The sequence below is a fragment of the Hyperoodon ampullatus genome (assembly GCF_949752795.1).
Source record: "Hyperoodon ampullatus genome assembly, chromosome: 9".
NCBI lineage: Eukaryota > Metazoa > Chordata > Mammalia > Artiodactyla > Ziphiidae > Hyperoodon > Hyperoodon ampullatus.
In genome coordinates, this window is record NC_136922.1 from 90,218,406 (window position 1) to 90,233,863 (window position 15,458).

Below are 15,458 nucleotides of genomic sequence, written 5' to 3' on the forward strand. Positions count from 1 at the left end.
TCGGGGTACACTCCCAGGCTAGGAGGTTCAGGAAGAACCCGGAGTAGTCTGAGCACCTCCTGCTTTCTGGGGAGAGAAGGGCTGGTGGCCAGGAGCCTGGCTGGCTTCTGGGGATAGATCACCCTGGGCTCACCGCAGAGATCTAATGCGGTTTGGACTCTCTGAGTATCAGGTCTCCCCCAGAGTAAGCTGAGACTAGTTTCCTCAAGGCTGTTCTAGACTGGTGTGCCGCCTCTGAAGTGACCACTAGCATTTCAGAGCTGTGTCCTAAGGACTGGGTTACGATGATATACGGGTCACCAGAATATACCAGGGCTTCTACCCTAAACAAGTGCCTGCTGGGGCGACTGTGTCAGGAGACCAGAATCACTCTAAGAACGTGTTCCCGTGGTGGTGACTAAAGGAAGCAACCCCCTTCTGCAACACTGGCATGGCTAGTGGCCTCTGAGAGCCATTTCTTTTTTTTTATAAATTTATTTATTTGTTTGTTTGTTTGTTTGTTTATGGTGGCATTGGGTCTCTGCCTCTGGGCACAGACTTTCTCTAGTTGTGGCGAGCGGGGGCTACTCTTTGTTGCGGCGCGCGGGCTTCTCATTGCGGTGGCTTCTCTTGTTGTGGAGCACGGGCTCTAGGCGCATGGGCTTCAGTAGTTGTGGCTCGCGGGCTCTAGTAGTTGTGGCATGTGGGCTTCAGTAGTTGTGGCTCACGGGCTCTAGAGTGCAGTCTCAGTAGTTGTGGCACACGAGCTTTGTTGCTCTGCGGCATGTGGGATCTTCCGGGACCAGGGCTCGAAGCTGTGTCCCCTGCATTGGCAGGTGGATTCTTAACCACTGTGCCACCAGGGAAGCCCCTGAGACCCATTTTTGAAGCCAGGGTAGTACTTGGAGAGAAGCGGTTGCCCTGGGGGTAGGGTGGGGTAGCAGCTTGGATGGTGGATCCTCAGGAGCAGCTTCCCTGAGCCATGGTGCCTTGTAATTCCATCAGATCTATTCTTTCCTTCCTTCCTCCATTCATCACTTATTTACTGAGTGCCTGCTGAGCTTCTGCACCTTGCTAGGTACTGGTAAACTGGCATGACTCCTCACAGAGCTCGCAGTTTCTTTATGGGACAAGGAAAAAGGCCAGTAAACAAGGAAACAAATGGGACTTCATCTGGCTTAGCTATCCATCCTCTAGTTTCTACCATGAAAAGCAGCATTGACCCCTAAGGTGGTGAAATTTTAAATCTCATTCACTTAGAAAATTTTCTGGCCACTCAGACCTAGATATAAACTTTGGCTCTGTGAAGAAGCCTCTCTGTGTTTATTCATAAAAGTTTCTGTTTTCAGTTGACTAAAAATTGCTCTAATTCCACTAAATAAGTGAGTTATAGGCACTAGTATCCCCACGGAGAAGGAACGGTTAAATTCTTCGATATGTGTAATTTTATTCTTTTCAAGATCCCAGGTGCATCAAAAAAAAGAAAAGATCTTTTTGGTTATTAATTTCTAAAGTTACATCGTCATATTTGTTAAGATGTTTTTAGCTAACTTCTTTTTATATTAAAGCAGGAGCTGCCTCTAGCAAGAAGACTGCCTCTGGGGTGCCAGCACACCTGGTTCCATCCCCAAGGCGCTTGGCGAAATTGCAAGCAGATGGCCAGATAACAGAGCATCTCTCTGGAATTCAGATTCCTGCAAAGGTCCCTGAAAGTCAGAGCCTAGCTCCCTCCCAGAACCAGGAGCTGACTCAGGAGGGAGCAACCCATCAAAAAGAGCTTTCTCCCAATAGCCAGGTCAGCGCTGTGCCTCCGCCACAGCCCAGGTCATCAGCGCTTGGTATTCCCCAGCAGGCCCAAGACTTAGCCCCAAACTGGACGGAAGGGGATGCTCCACAATCAGATCTTTCTTCAAAAACAGTAACCACACATCTCCCTGGGAATGAGGCCCGGATATCTGAGGTGAAAGCAGGTGAAGGGGGACAGTCTGCCATCACCCCTTCCCAAGGGTCTTCTCAGCACCCGGACCCACCATCAGCCCACGGCCCTCAGCTGGACCAGGATGAAGAATCAGGGGAGGCCAAGGTAACCCCCACCGGCCCTCTCCGCTCTGAACTTCCACAGGGATCTGACCCAACATCCCTTAGCCCCCAGAGAACCCAGGATGAGGAAACGGGGTCAGCCAGTCTTCCACCCAGCAGTTCCCATCATGATCCTCCAAGAGATCCTTCTGGTCCTGACGAGGCCAAGAAGCTTGGACCACCTCTGGGAGATTCTCAACAGCCTCTGGAGGAGGGAATCCCCAAAGCAGAAGTTGTTCGGGCTGACACTCCTTACCCAGAATTGCCACATCCCCAGGACGCAACCAATACCACACAGACCCAGGACAGGGGAGACCCGGTGGCTTTGCCTCCCAGAAGCCGGCTGGCTCCCACCAGGCTGCCCCGGCCCCGGGTCCTCGCTCCTCTCCAGGGTCGGAGGCGCACACCCAAACTCCCTCACCCAGCAGACGGGAGGCTCTCGGAACAGCCTCAGATCAGACTATGACTCCCTCTCCCAGGCCCCCGCTAGCTCAGGAAGGAGACCCCAGTAAACTTCCTCCCACCAGCAACCCCCATTCCAAAGAGCCACACAACCTGAGCCCCTATCCGGGCCACAGTCCCCAGCAAGTCCAGGAAGAGAAAGTCAGGGAGGTGAAGCTCCCCCTTATCAGCCCCCTGGTGCAGGAGCTGGCGCCACAGGCCGCCCCCGATTCGCCCGAGGAAGGGGAGGTTCAGGTAGTCAAGCTCCCTCGAATTCCCACTCCCTTCTCAGAACAGCTGCCTCAGAACACAGGGGCCGCTCCTCATGATTTGAGGCCTGCAGAGGAGAGGCAAGCTCCCAAGGCAGGCCGCTCCTCCAGCAAGAAGATTCCAGATGTACAGGCCTTGCCCCCAAACCAAGAGCCAGTACAGCAGACAGGAGATAGGAAAAGAAAAAACCCTATCCACAGAGACAGCTAAAGGGCCCTCACAGCTGAAAAGGGCGCCACCTGGAGGCCACGAGGCATCCTTGCAGCCAGAATCCCAGAGTAAGCCGGCTCCCCCAGAGGCCCCCAGCCACCCTAACCGCAGCCCTCCTCAGAGCCCTCAGGGGGACTGGAGAGGAAAAGTCCATATGCCAGCCATTCCTGAACCATCCCACGCTGAACCATTGCCTAAATATGCCCAGATACAGGAAGAGAGAAGGGGAAAGGTACATTATTCCAGAAGAAAGGCCCATGCCAACCTCCTCGCAAATGACCTGCTTCAGAAAGTAGCCATGTCCAAGAAAGGACCATCTTTGAAAAGAGACAATTCTGGAGGATTATCTCAAGAAAATAGAACTACCCTCAGCGGTGATCAACCAACTCCAGGGGCTCATCCCCCACAAAGGAGACCTCTCCAGAGTGAGGGGGCCTCTGCAGAGTCAGCACCGGATGCTTCTGCTGCCAGGGAGCATCCAAGGTGAAGAAAAAGAGGTTCATAGAAGGGGAAGGTCTCAGAAGGGAGAGGCTGCTTCGGATCCCCCAGAGCAGCATGGTGTGGCCCCCGCCCAGCAGCCTGTCAAAGAGACTCAAGCCCATCAGGGGACCAGTCAGACCAGAGAGAGCTCTGTCCAAGGGGACGGTGCTTCCAGGCAGCAAGCCAAAGAGAGAGGCACCCGGAAACAGGGGAGCACCCCAGAATCAGGCGTCTGCTGGGAAGGCTGTGAGCTCGGGGCAGTCAGAGCACCAAGGTGTAAGCCGTCCCGGGGCCACCAGGTCATGAACGTCTGTGCCCTCTAAAGCAGTGCCATCCAGAATGGAAAGCTATGGCCAGGGCGCTATGGTCTGTACACCGGCTTCCCTCTGCAACCCCTAGTCAGCATAGATGGGAGGCCCCCCGTTGGATTATTAGAAGGCAGTTAATCTTTGCACATGTGTGCCTCTTGTGGCTCACCCTCGCAGCCTGGAAGAGCAGCCCTGGGGTGGGGTACACCAGCAAGTGGTGCCCCTGCCCCAGCAGAGAGAGCTGGTCTGAAAGGTTGGTGCCAGCAAGGAGGCTTTGTGTCCAGACTTGGACACATTCCAACATGACTTCAGGCTCTGGCTGAAGCAGTGCTGAATTGCCATTAAGCTTTCTTTTATTCATTAGGAAGATTCACTTTTAGATTAGAAAATTCTCTCATGCTTCTTGCGTTATCAAGGGGTCCAGAAGCAAAAAGAACTCTGAGAAAGGAATCCTTTGCAGTTTCTGGGTCTTGGTCTCTCCCACAAACATTCCAAACCCACAGTTAATTTGTGGGAAGAGGACAGGTTTTTTACGCTCATGACAAGTGATCTGAGGGCTTCAGATTTGTGTTGGCTTATCCTGCCTAAAACTTACTTTGTTTGAAATGGACATCTTCCTTCTCTCTTTGAAGGGGAACCTCATGTAAATTAGCTCATGCCTTCGTTCTACCAAACCAGCTGGTTAAAAGAATTAGTAGGGAGAAAACTGAAGCGAATCCATTTTTTATTTATCTATTCATACCATCAGGATTCTTTTGCTGGCAAGTGGCAGGAATCCAACCTGAGCCAGCTTATGTGGATCTTTTAGAAGGGAGGGGAGTATGTCACTCAACCACACTCTGGGGAGGGCAGAGGGGCAGCAGAGCCTCAGAGAGATTGGGGACCATCTCTGAACACAACCAGAACTGTCATCATCTCCAGTATTTTCGTCATCTCCTGGACCCTTGTCATCTCCTAGAATCTTGTCATCTCCAAGACTCTTATCATTTCTCATCTCTGTTTTTTGCTCCGTGTTGGCTTCATCTCTACGATATAAATGACTATATATCAGTTTCTGCACATGGAAGGGAATATGACCATCAGTAGCTCTTAAATTTTACATTTGGTTTTATATCTGGCACCTCCCACTACCAGAAAGGGGTTAACTCACATGCTCCTTGGTCCTAAGATTTAAAAAATTATATTCAGGGAAAGACTCTGACTGGCCCAGCGTGGGTCAGATGCCCATTCTGCAGCCCATTTACTCTGGCTGGGGACAGGGCACATGTAGATATACTCATTGGGTTCAATCCTGTGAACCCTAGCATTCACATAAAAGAGAATAACCGTAAGCAAAGCAACCAGTTTAATATTCGGCTCTTAAGAATTTACAAGATATTTATTGAGTACTTACTATGTGAACATGTTAAGCTGGGTTTGGCAGCCTGTATTTTAAAAATGTAACTGATGACTACATGCCTGTATAAATGTGTCTTATCTTACACAAAGAGTATGTGTCCACAAAAATTGTGTGTATGTCAAGTGTTATTTCAAGTGCAGTAGAGGAAATTGATATTTTTACAATCCAGGATGCAGGACTCTTCTTGTATAATGAAGAGCCTATGTTATACTAATAATTACCCTCTGATTTGTCTGGTCTGTCCAAGACGAAATGAATAAGGTGAATTTTTTAACATCTCCAAACTTATTTTTCTTAAGTTAGTTCAAGTCCCCCAACAAGCATTGATTGAGTACTTCATATATGCCAGACACTGTGATAGTTTCTACATAGAGTAAGATGGTGAGGACACTTCAAGGAGCTCTCTCTTCTCAAGAGAGACGGATAGGAGCGTTCATTACATGTGATCAGGGCAGCTGGAGGCCCCACAGCACGCTAGGACAGGGTTCGTATCAAATAGAGAAGGAAACTCATTTATTAACTTTTCCAGAAAGCCATAAGAATACTGAGAAAGGACACTGAATTCAGGCTGGGATGTGAGAACTAGATCAGAAAACGCTTCCAAGAGGAAGTCATCCTTTCAGCCAAGTCCTCAAGGTTGCAGAGCAGTCAGCAGACTGATGGGAGGGAAGGGAAGGTCTCAGAAGAGGGAACAGCATATGCCTAAGCGTGGAGGGAAGAGCAGGCGTAGCATCTTCTGGACCAAAGTGTCAGGAGAGCTATAGGTGTACGTAGCTCCAAAGGGCACATTGTGCTGTGCTCATGAGATTGGAAACTTGATCTTCTGACAATGGGGAGCCATTGAATGGTGAAATTTTTTTTTATCTTAGAGGCATCTGTTTCGAGGCATCGTAGGAGATCGCTTTAAAGAGGGCAATTTAGATGGCAGCAGGAATGCTGGGAAGCTATTGCATTAGTCCTGACAGGAAGGTAAGGGCCTGAAATAAGGCATTGTGGCAGGAACGGGCAGATTCGAGATATTTGGACTGGATGTAGGGGGAGTGCAGACTGTGGAAGAGGAGGAAAATCAGGATACCCACCCACCTTTATGACCTGTGTATGGGGCACTTTAGAGGCACTAGTACCTCACTTAGGTGAAAAACTTTAGAAATTTACTTGGTCTCCTCCTCAGGCAGCTGTTTCTGAAGCTCCTTAAGGCATTTGGAGCCGCATTTTCATTAGGGTTCTAATGCAAAGTGAGATGCCAAATTTCCCTTTTGACTTGGAAGAAGTTCTAAAGCCCTTCCCTGGGGTCCATGATGGTGTCAGGTTCGTGTTTGTGTTTTGGTCGTATAAATGTCTCAGATTCAGTGCAGCTGGACATTTTGTTTGTTGTTCAAGGAAAGGAATAGAAAAGATTACCAACTCCTCCCTTGGTGAGAGGTTTTTAACAGCTATTATTGATTTTTCTCGGTATAAGGGGAACTTCTGCTTTTTAATTGTAGAATATAAATATTTTAAAATTGTCATTTTCCATCTACATTTACAAACAAAGTTCATATCACTTTCATATGTTGTGTTCCTCAGCAAAGTGATCTTTATGGGAAGAAAAAAGAACGTTGTGGACTTTAGTCATTCTATTAGCTAATACAGTCTTCAGCTTTTTAAAAGAAGTCTGGCATTTAGTATTCGAATCAACAGAGAGGATAACTCCACTGGGTGCAAGAGCCTTCTTCAAATATTTAAAGAGCTAAATCAATTCTTTTCAAACCTCAAAAGATAATTGGACAAAGGGTAATTTGGTAGTAATTTACAAAAGGGGAAGTAAAAATGGCCAAAAAATATGTCAAAAAGTATTTAAGTTTCACTATCACTGTAAGTCAAAACAGAATAGACTTTTTTGGGTACCAGAGTGGCAAAGATGGAAAACAAATGCCTATTCTTGGTGAGGCTGAGGGTCAATGCACTTTCTCTGTCATCATTGAGAAGGTAAATGGGCACAGCTTTTCTGGGGACAGCTTTACAGTACCTGTCAAAGCCTTCAAATATTGCATATCTTTAACCTAGCAATTCTAATCCAAGAATTATAAGGAAATAAGGTATGTACAAGGGTGTTCATATTAATGTCTTTGTAATAAAACCTGGAAATAATGAAGCCAGCTAATAGGATTTCAAAAATAAGTTATGGGCCAAAAGTTCTGGTTCAGCTGTATGTTGCCATTATAATCATGTTGTAGAATTTTGGAAGAGGAAAATATTTGTTACTTGTTAAGAAGAAAGCAGGTTAAGGAGGTACAGCTAGTATGGTTCCAGTTGTCAGCTCTGGGTTGTTAGATTATGGGTAATTTTTATTTTCTCTTTTATGCTTTTTAGTATTTTGTAAATTTTCTACAACAAGCCTGTGTTTATTCATGAAAAGTTATATAGAAGTAAATTTCCACATATGAAAAGCTGTCCTGTGGAAGCAGCACCCTAATATTCTATTTCGATTTGGCTTAATGAGAACTTTCTAGGAGTCAGAGTCATGGACAGAGGAGCAGACAGGCTCTCCCCATAACTTAGATGCTCTGTGATGGGAATCTCACAGAAAGTCTCCTTAGGTTGGGTGATTAGTTGGACTGGCTGAAATTTAAGGTTCCTTTTATAATCTGTGATCTGTTCACTACAACTAGCTCTACTGGCTTGCTCTGAAGAACCCGGCAGCCTATTTTATTAAATAGAGAGCCTAGTACTAGAAAATTGCAGAGTTAGTACTCATTAGATCAGTGGCTTTGAAACCTTCTAGTCCAAAACCCGTAACTAGGGATACAGCTCATAATATCATGACCTACACACAGACCTACACGCATAGGAAACAAACATATAATGAAATACCTTCACTGTGGTGATAAATTCTGATAGTTTCTATTCTATTCACTCTTAATTCTTGAACACACTGGTCATGACCTATTAAATTGATTTCACAATTTAGTCTGCAGCCTGCAGTTTTTGAAAAACCCTGTACTGAGTGCACTGGAGCTTTGCTATGGTTCTGTTCTTAGAGGCCTACTGACCAGGTACTACCCTGCTCAGGTTTCCTTCAAGTGAGGTGGGATGGATTGGCGTGATTTATACTGAATTATTTTCTGTGACAATAGAAGGATTCAGTGTATTAACAGTTATGCTCTTTGTCAGTGTTAGGACTCTGGATAAGGTATATTGAAAATTTTTATGCATAGTATAAAGTTCTTATGTAAAGCTAAAAAAACCAGTCTTGATCAATAGTGTCTTAACCACTAAGTCCTTAGCTGGTTTCCTTTCCTTTTGTTCCACGACAACACTGAAAATCACCTCGTTACTATAAAGGTTCCTCCAAATCACATAAATGAATTTAAAGACATCATTCTAGAAATCACATTTCTTTACTGACCAGGCATTCAGAAAAGAGAATAAGAAGAGACTGTTTCTTTGTGTTGATGATAAATAATGTTAGACCAGCAAATCTTTCATCTCAAAGGTGAAGATGAGAGAGCATTCCTGATTAGCAAAAGCTGGAGACCTGTTTTTAAAAGTTTGTAACCTTAGAAATTCATGATTTCAGATAACACTGAGTCAAAATTTTCATTGGAAATTCCAGTTCCAGTACAATCTAGCTTTGTGACCTTCAGCAGTTTACAAAGGTCTCGTAATATAAAATGGAGATAATAGTAGTACCTGCCTCAAGATTATTGTGAGGATTAAATGAGTTAATATATTGAAAAACACCCAGAACAATGTCTGGCACATAGTAAGTACTTATATGAGCGTTCGTTAGCATTAACATGTAAGCAGTAAAAAAAAATTTTTTTAATAACATTTTATCCTTTTTTTTTTTTTAAGATTTTTGTTTGTTGTTGATGTAGACCATTTTTAAAGTCTTTATTGAATTTGTTACAACATTGCTTCTGCTTTATGTCTTGGTTCCTCGGCCACGAGGCATGTTGGGATCTCAGCTCCCTGAGCAGGAATCGAACCCGCACACCCCCCAGCATTGGAAGGCAAAGTCCTAACCATTGGACCACCAGGGAAGTCCCAGTAGCATTTTATCCTTAATTGGAAAGGACTGGTGGAAATATTTGGCAAATGATGCAGTCTTCTCTGAAAATCCTTTAAAAATTTTGACAACCTTAATTGAATAAAGGGCCTTAAACAGAATTAGGATTATATTGGAAAGAAATTTCAGTTCAGGAAAATGTTACTGAGATCAAGAGATTCTTTCACGCACATTCACAGGTAGCATTGCCACTTGGAGAACTGAGTGAGGAGACATCAGTTCCAAGGTTATTATGAAATTGACATGTGATACACATGGAAGAGACTTGTAATAGCACCTAGAACATAGTATGCTCAGTAAATGCTATTATTTTTATTGTTCTTATGTCATTGATAATATCAAAGGCATTTACATTCTGTGTTTCATCTTGGTTACATGGTAAATGGCATCAAGTTACTTGACTCAGGAATAAACTACCAGATAGCTGGCATTTTGTTTTCTCTTTGTGGTAGGTTGAACCAGAGACTGGCTTCTACATGCTACCAGATCCAAAGACCCTTGGTTTCCAAGGACGAAGAGAGCAAAGGGAAGAAAGACAAAAGATGTCTTTGCTTGAGAAGTGACCAATGAAACAACATCTTTGAAAATGTTGTTCTTGAAGGTTGAGCTCTTGCAAACGAAAACTACACTTAGCAAAGGTGGGGCTGTAGGGTTGGGTGGAAGCCACATCGGAGATTTAGTTATCAAACGTACCGCTCAAAGGAGAGGAAGCCTTTAGTTTGTGTTCCAGCTGCCTGAATGTTTCTGTCCTATTTTCCGTCAGCCATAGCTACCCTTTCCTTCTCTCCTTATCCCGAATTCTGTACACATCCAGATCTTATGCATCAAGTCTCCACTCTTGAAATTTATCTGACCTACATCCTCTCTCCTTGAAAGTGTCGATTAACTACTTCATGATAAACTCATTCATTAAAAAAAAACCCTGAAATTCAGGGTACTATTGTTATATGTTTTATTTAGGACATCCTCTATACAGTGTCCAAATATTTAACCCATTAGTTCAGCTCTACTGAAGACATTTCAAAGTATGAAGTTCAATGGAAAAAAGCATTCTTTTTGTACCTCATTCTTTCGGTGTGAGAAGGCACATTCACATGCTTCCTTTGTCCTGATGTAGAATCTGTTCTCTGTTTAAATAGCTGATTATTCCTTTGATTGGACACTCAAGAATATAGCACTTTACTGTTAGAATAGTTTAGTATGTGCATTCATTTTATCATGTATAGCATGAACATGATAGCTTTCTACTATAAAAGCTTATTTTGCTATGGAAAATTTTTATGGATAGTATGTGAAATGATTATTTTTCTAGTTGCTATTATTCCTTTCTCAGAAGCACACATAGTCAAGACTTATAAGATTTAATTCTGTCCTGGAAAAAATGGCTTCTTTTGGCACCTTCAGTTTTGTGATAATACTTTCTAATGAACTGAGCGTTTCCCTTACTGTGAATTATGTAACTATCCTATTAAAAATAAATAAATATTTTAAATTGTGTAGCAGATTATTATGCTTTAAGTTGCTTTTGGTCCTTTTTATGGTTACATATTTCAGCATTGAGACTTTTACAGGGATTTTTATAGCTGTTTACATTTTACATATGTATATGTATTTAATCAGGGTAGTATAAATTACTCTTGCTAATTTAAAAAAATCTCACTACTACCAAAATAAACATGTTTTTTAAGCCCCATTTGAGTGGGAAAAACTGAATGATTCTGGCTATCTGAGAACTTTTGTATGAAAATTAAAGCCTACTTCCAAGTCATACATTTCTAAGTGTTTTCAAAGAGAGGCAAATGCTGGTGCTGATTTTTTTTTTTTTTTTTGGCAAAGTTTTATTTAAATATTAATTTGGTCTCATGTTTTTAGACAGGAGATTGACTTAGTTGCTTTGCTCTACAAGTAACCTTACTGCTGTAGAAAAATTGGTTATCAAAATAGGGATTTTTGTTTTTCAAAATATACACAATCTGACCCCCAAATTCTAATTTTATTACTAGTTATTGAAATGGCTGTGTGCCTATCATATCAGATCATCAGCATCTTTTCTTTTCTCCTTTCTTTTTTGCAGTAAAGGGCCCTATATAGTCTGTGTCATAATGTGTTATGAAATATACACAAATGTTTTATCTTAGGTGCATGGCTTCTACTGCATTTGTTATTTTGGTTGGATTCTGTGGTTATTCTTTTAAAGTGTTTTATACGAATATTATTTTAATTCACTTGACTGCAAAGAGATATAATTCTAAACAAAAGGTCTAAGTTGTTTTGAATTAATTTGAGGTGTAGTTCTGGTTGTTCCAGATATTTCATTTATATTTTCTTATATTTGGTAATGATACCAATCCATAAAATAACTTGAAAATCTGTCAAGCATCATTAAATTCACTTATGCTTCATTGTAGGTGTTTAAGTAAATGTAACTAGCTTAAATACTGAAGAACTTGGTAATTTTTGTGGACTGTACAGTAACATATATATATTATTTAATGTTGCCTCAAGGTTGACTTTTAGATACTTTGAATAAGATCACTTTAAGAAACTTGGTTGCAGGGTATTATGACACTGGTAACTGGGCTGTTTTTTTTAATTGAGAAGTAAGATCTCTTGTTCATTAATGTATTAAGACATTTGAAACTATATTAAGAACTGTATGAAACTCTTTATTATAGGAGTCCGAGTCCCTAAAGTGGTAGCATTACAATGTAGTTTAATAGTAATCTAAACACATTATTTTTACCCAAATTATTTTGTTGCTGAGAAACCATTAAGACATTAAAACTGTTGAATTACAGCTGCATTGTATCATCAGATAGAACTTGGTTTGTCTGCATCATAGTACAACTGGCTTACGTCTGAGAAAGCTGGAAGAAGGAACCCTGACACAAATATATACTATATTTTAAATAAGCTTTTATACATAGAGAGGGTCATTTCTATGGAAATTATATAAATATAGCTTCTATTTCTTTAAATTTCATCTTTTTTTTCAAATTCATCTGGTCTTTTTCACAATGCTCTGTTCTTAGAGTCCCATCAAGAGGACAAGTGTTTTGGTTTTGGTTTTGTTTTTTAATGAGCATGAGATTCAGCCCTTCCATCTCTTTTTTGGTTGTTAGTTTGTTTGTTTGCCTTGTTTCAGCCATGCTGAATTCTTTACTGTAATTCAGTTGTGTTAAGCATGCTTCTGGGTCTTTATACAAAGCCACTCTCTCTGCCTGATATGCTTTTGCCCCAGATATTTGAATGCCTTCCTTCTTTATGACTTTAGATCACTGTGCAGACGTCACCATCTTAGGGAGGACTTCCTTTGGCCATCATGCTGTCTCTCACTCTGTCTCCTTATCTGCCTGCCTCGTCCTTCATCGAACTTATCACTACTACCTGCCCATTATCTGATGTTATTGTCTGTCTCCAACATTCGAATGTAAGTCCCACAGGTCAAGGACATTTTATTTACTGCTCTATCCCAACACCCAGAGCACTGTCTGGCACATAGTAGGTGCTCAACCAATATGGGTTGAATGGCTTTTCCATTATGAAGATTTAGCAGAGTATGTTTCCACATAATAAACATGTCCTATTACCTCTGTGATTGTTATGAACATAATTACTTCAATGTTCCTTTCCAGAATACTCTATCACCTGGAATTCCTTGGCTGTGGATTCGCCCATTTGTTGCATCTTCTGAGTCTCTCCCCCTCTCTCAAGACTGGTGCTGGGTTGTGGAGCTTTAGGCTTCCCTACCATGGTTCAATACTTTTACTTGTCTGCAATACCTTTTACCTACTTTTTTGTTGTTGTTGTTGTTTTTTGTTTATGGCTGTGCTGGGTCTTCGTTGCTGCACGAATGCTTTCTCTAGTTACGGCAAGTGGGGGCTACTCTTCGTTGAGGTGCACAGGCTTCTCACTGCGGTGGCTTCTCTTGTTGCAGAGCACAGGCTCTAGGTGTGTGGGCTTTGGTAGTTGCAGCACACGGGCCCTAGAGCATGCGGGCTTCAGTAGTTGCAGTATATGGGTTCAGTAATTGTGGTGCGCAGACTCTAGAGTGTGTAGGCTTCAGTAGTCACGGTGCATGGGCTCAGTAGTTGTGGCACGCAGGCTCTAGAGCATGTGGGCTTCAGTAGTTGTGGTGCATGGGCTTAGTTGCTCTGCAGCATTTGGGATCTTGCCAAACAAGGGATTGAACCCATGTCCCCTGCAAGGGCAGGTGGATTCTTACCCACTGGACCACCAGGGAAGTCCGGCTTGTACCTTATTTTTTTTTTGCGGTACGTGGGCCTCTCACTGTTGTGGCCTCTCCCGTTGCAGAGCACAGGCTCCAGACGCGCAGGCTCAGCGGCCATGGTTCACGGGCCCAGCCGCTCCACGGCATGTGGGATCTTCCCGGACTGGGGCACGAACCCGTGTCCCCTGCATCAGCAGGCAGACTCTCAACCACTGCGCCATCAGGGAAGCCCTGTACCTTCTTTTTATCAGCTGGGGATTGCCACACAATTTGGTAGGAGTTCAATTTCAGATTCCATACCAGCACACAGCCCAGGAGTAGAGGTCTGATTTCCCACGGGTGTCTCCACCCTCAGTCCAGGTGAGACTGTGCCCAGGCTAAGTCCTGAGGTCTGTGGGCTGAGATTTCCAGACTCTCCCTTTCCAACATCTCGCCTAATAGAGAGCCCAGGTCTTGTACATTAAGCACACAGGGACTGGCCTTGCCTCTCAGTCCAGAAACCTCAGCCCCTGAGGCACTCTCTGACCTCTTGGCATCAATTTCCACTCCTCTGACTTGGAATCTTCACTTCACTTCCAGCACCTGGAAATTTTTCTTGCTTGGCTTCAGTTTTGCTATGTGATAAAAACAAATTTCTGTTATATATTATCCACTGTTTATTTTGTCTTGGGTGGGGATAGCTTCCCACATCTGCTCAGTCAGCCATATTGGCTAGCGTAGATGTGGAGATTATTTATTTTGGCATTTTTATAGCAATACTGAAAGTGTTGATGTTCCTAATAAATCCAAATGTATGTACACCTGGGCCCGCTATACATGAGCAGTGATAGAAATTTAGATTCTTTATATTCTAGGTCTCTGGACATTTGTAAATTTTGTTAAATACTTACCTCATCATCCACTCCATTCTTTTAAAAAGTTTTTTCTTAGTGTTGCATGATGATGATGATGTTGATGATGATGATGATTTTAGCCTTTTAGGACAATTTTGTCAAATGAAAAGTAATTATAAAGGGGACTTTTCACTTAAGTATCTGAAAGCCATTGTTTTTGTTAAGTTTTACTTCCTTTAATTCCATTCATAAGTCTGTATTATTTGAACACTAAGGGTACTCCCAGGACATGTCTACTAGGTGCTGCAGGCTGACTTTATAATTTTCAATAATAATTATTATTGTTATCGTGTTCTGAGACATAAAGTTTTAGTTATCTTACTTTCAAGTTGAAATGCACAGACTTTAAGTATACACTTTGTTGTGTTTGGGCAAATCCAGATATAAAACATTCTCTTACTTCAGAAAGTTGCTTTATCCAATTTTATGCCTTTTATTTTAAACTTTACTTTTTTCCCTAGCAGATATTAAGAAACCTCAGCTGAAACCTGAAAAGACTTCTGAGAAGTTTACAGTTTCAAGTGAATTTGAGTCCCTGGATTTTTCAGACAGAAACTACTTTGTGAAATTATGGGCCAAACTTTCAGGCAAAAACACGCCAACGGTAAGAAGGGATAAAGGGGTGAGGGAAGCTGTAACTGAGCATTACAAAAGTCAGACAAAAAGGGCATTGGAGATTTCAAGACTAATAAGTTTCACCAAAACTGTCCTCTGACTGGTGTCAGCTGAAGACAAGTTTTTTCCCCCTCTTTCTACACCTCTAAGAATAGGCATGGGTTCTAAAAACAGAATATACAGTGTAGATTTTTTTGAGTACCTTTCCCCCAGGCTCCTAGTGGAAGTTCTGATGCTCAGTTCTCCTATTAAAAAGCATAGAAAAGATCTACATAGAATTGATACTGTAGAATATGTATTTCAAGGGAAAACTTGCTTCACTGTTGGGATATAATCTTGAGTATTCTTATGCTGAGCCTTCAAAGTGAGTCCACTCAAAGAGTCCATGTCTTATAACCTTGCAGTACTTAGACCCATCCTGTGACTTATTTTGGATCCCGTTTTCTGAGAACTCAGAGAAGTCAGGATATGCGGAAGTTGGCCCTACCTTCGTATTAGGTCA

At 42.6% G+C, this 15,458-nt stretch overlaps 1 protein-coding gene across 1 annotated transcript in view; it reads left to right on the top strand.

Annotated features, from left to right (window-relative positions):
• The window catches only part of LRGUK (leucine rich repeats and guanylate kinase domain containing), a gene marked incomplete at both ends in the record, with an annotated part of 121,658 nt that overhangs the window by 83,601 nt on the left and 22,599 nt on the right, over positions 1 to 15,458 (top strand). The window contains 4 exon segments of the mRNA XM_079711855.1: positions 1,548 to 2,471; positions 2,474 to 2,925; positions 3,372 to 3,705; positions 14,803 to 14,945. Of these exon segments, the coding sequence (XP_079567981.1) occupies positions 1,548 to 2,471; positions 2,474 to 2,925; positions 3,372 to 3,705; positions 14,803 to 14,945 (1,853 nt within the window).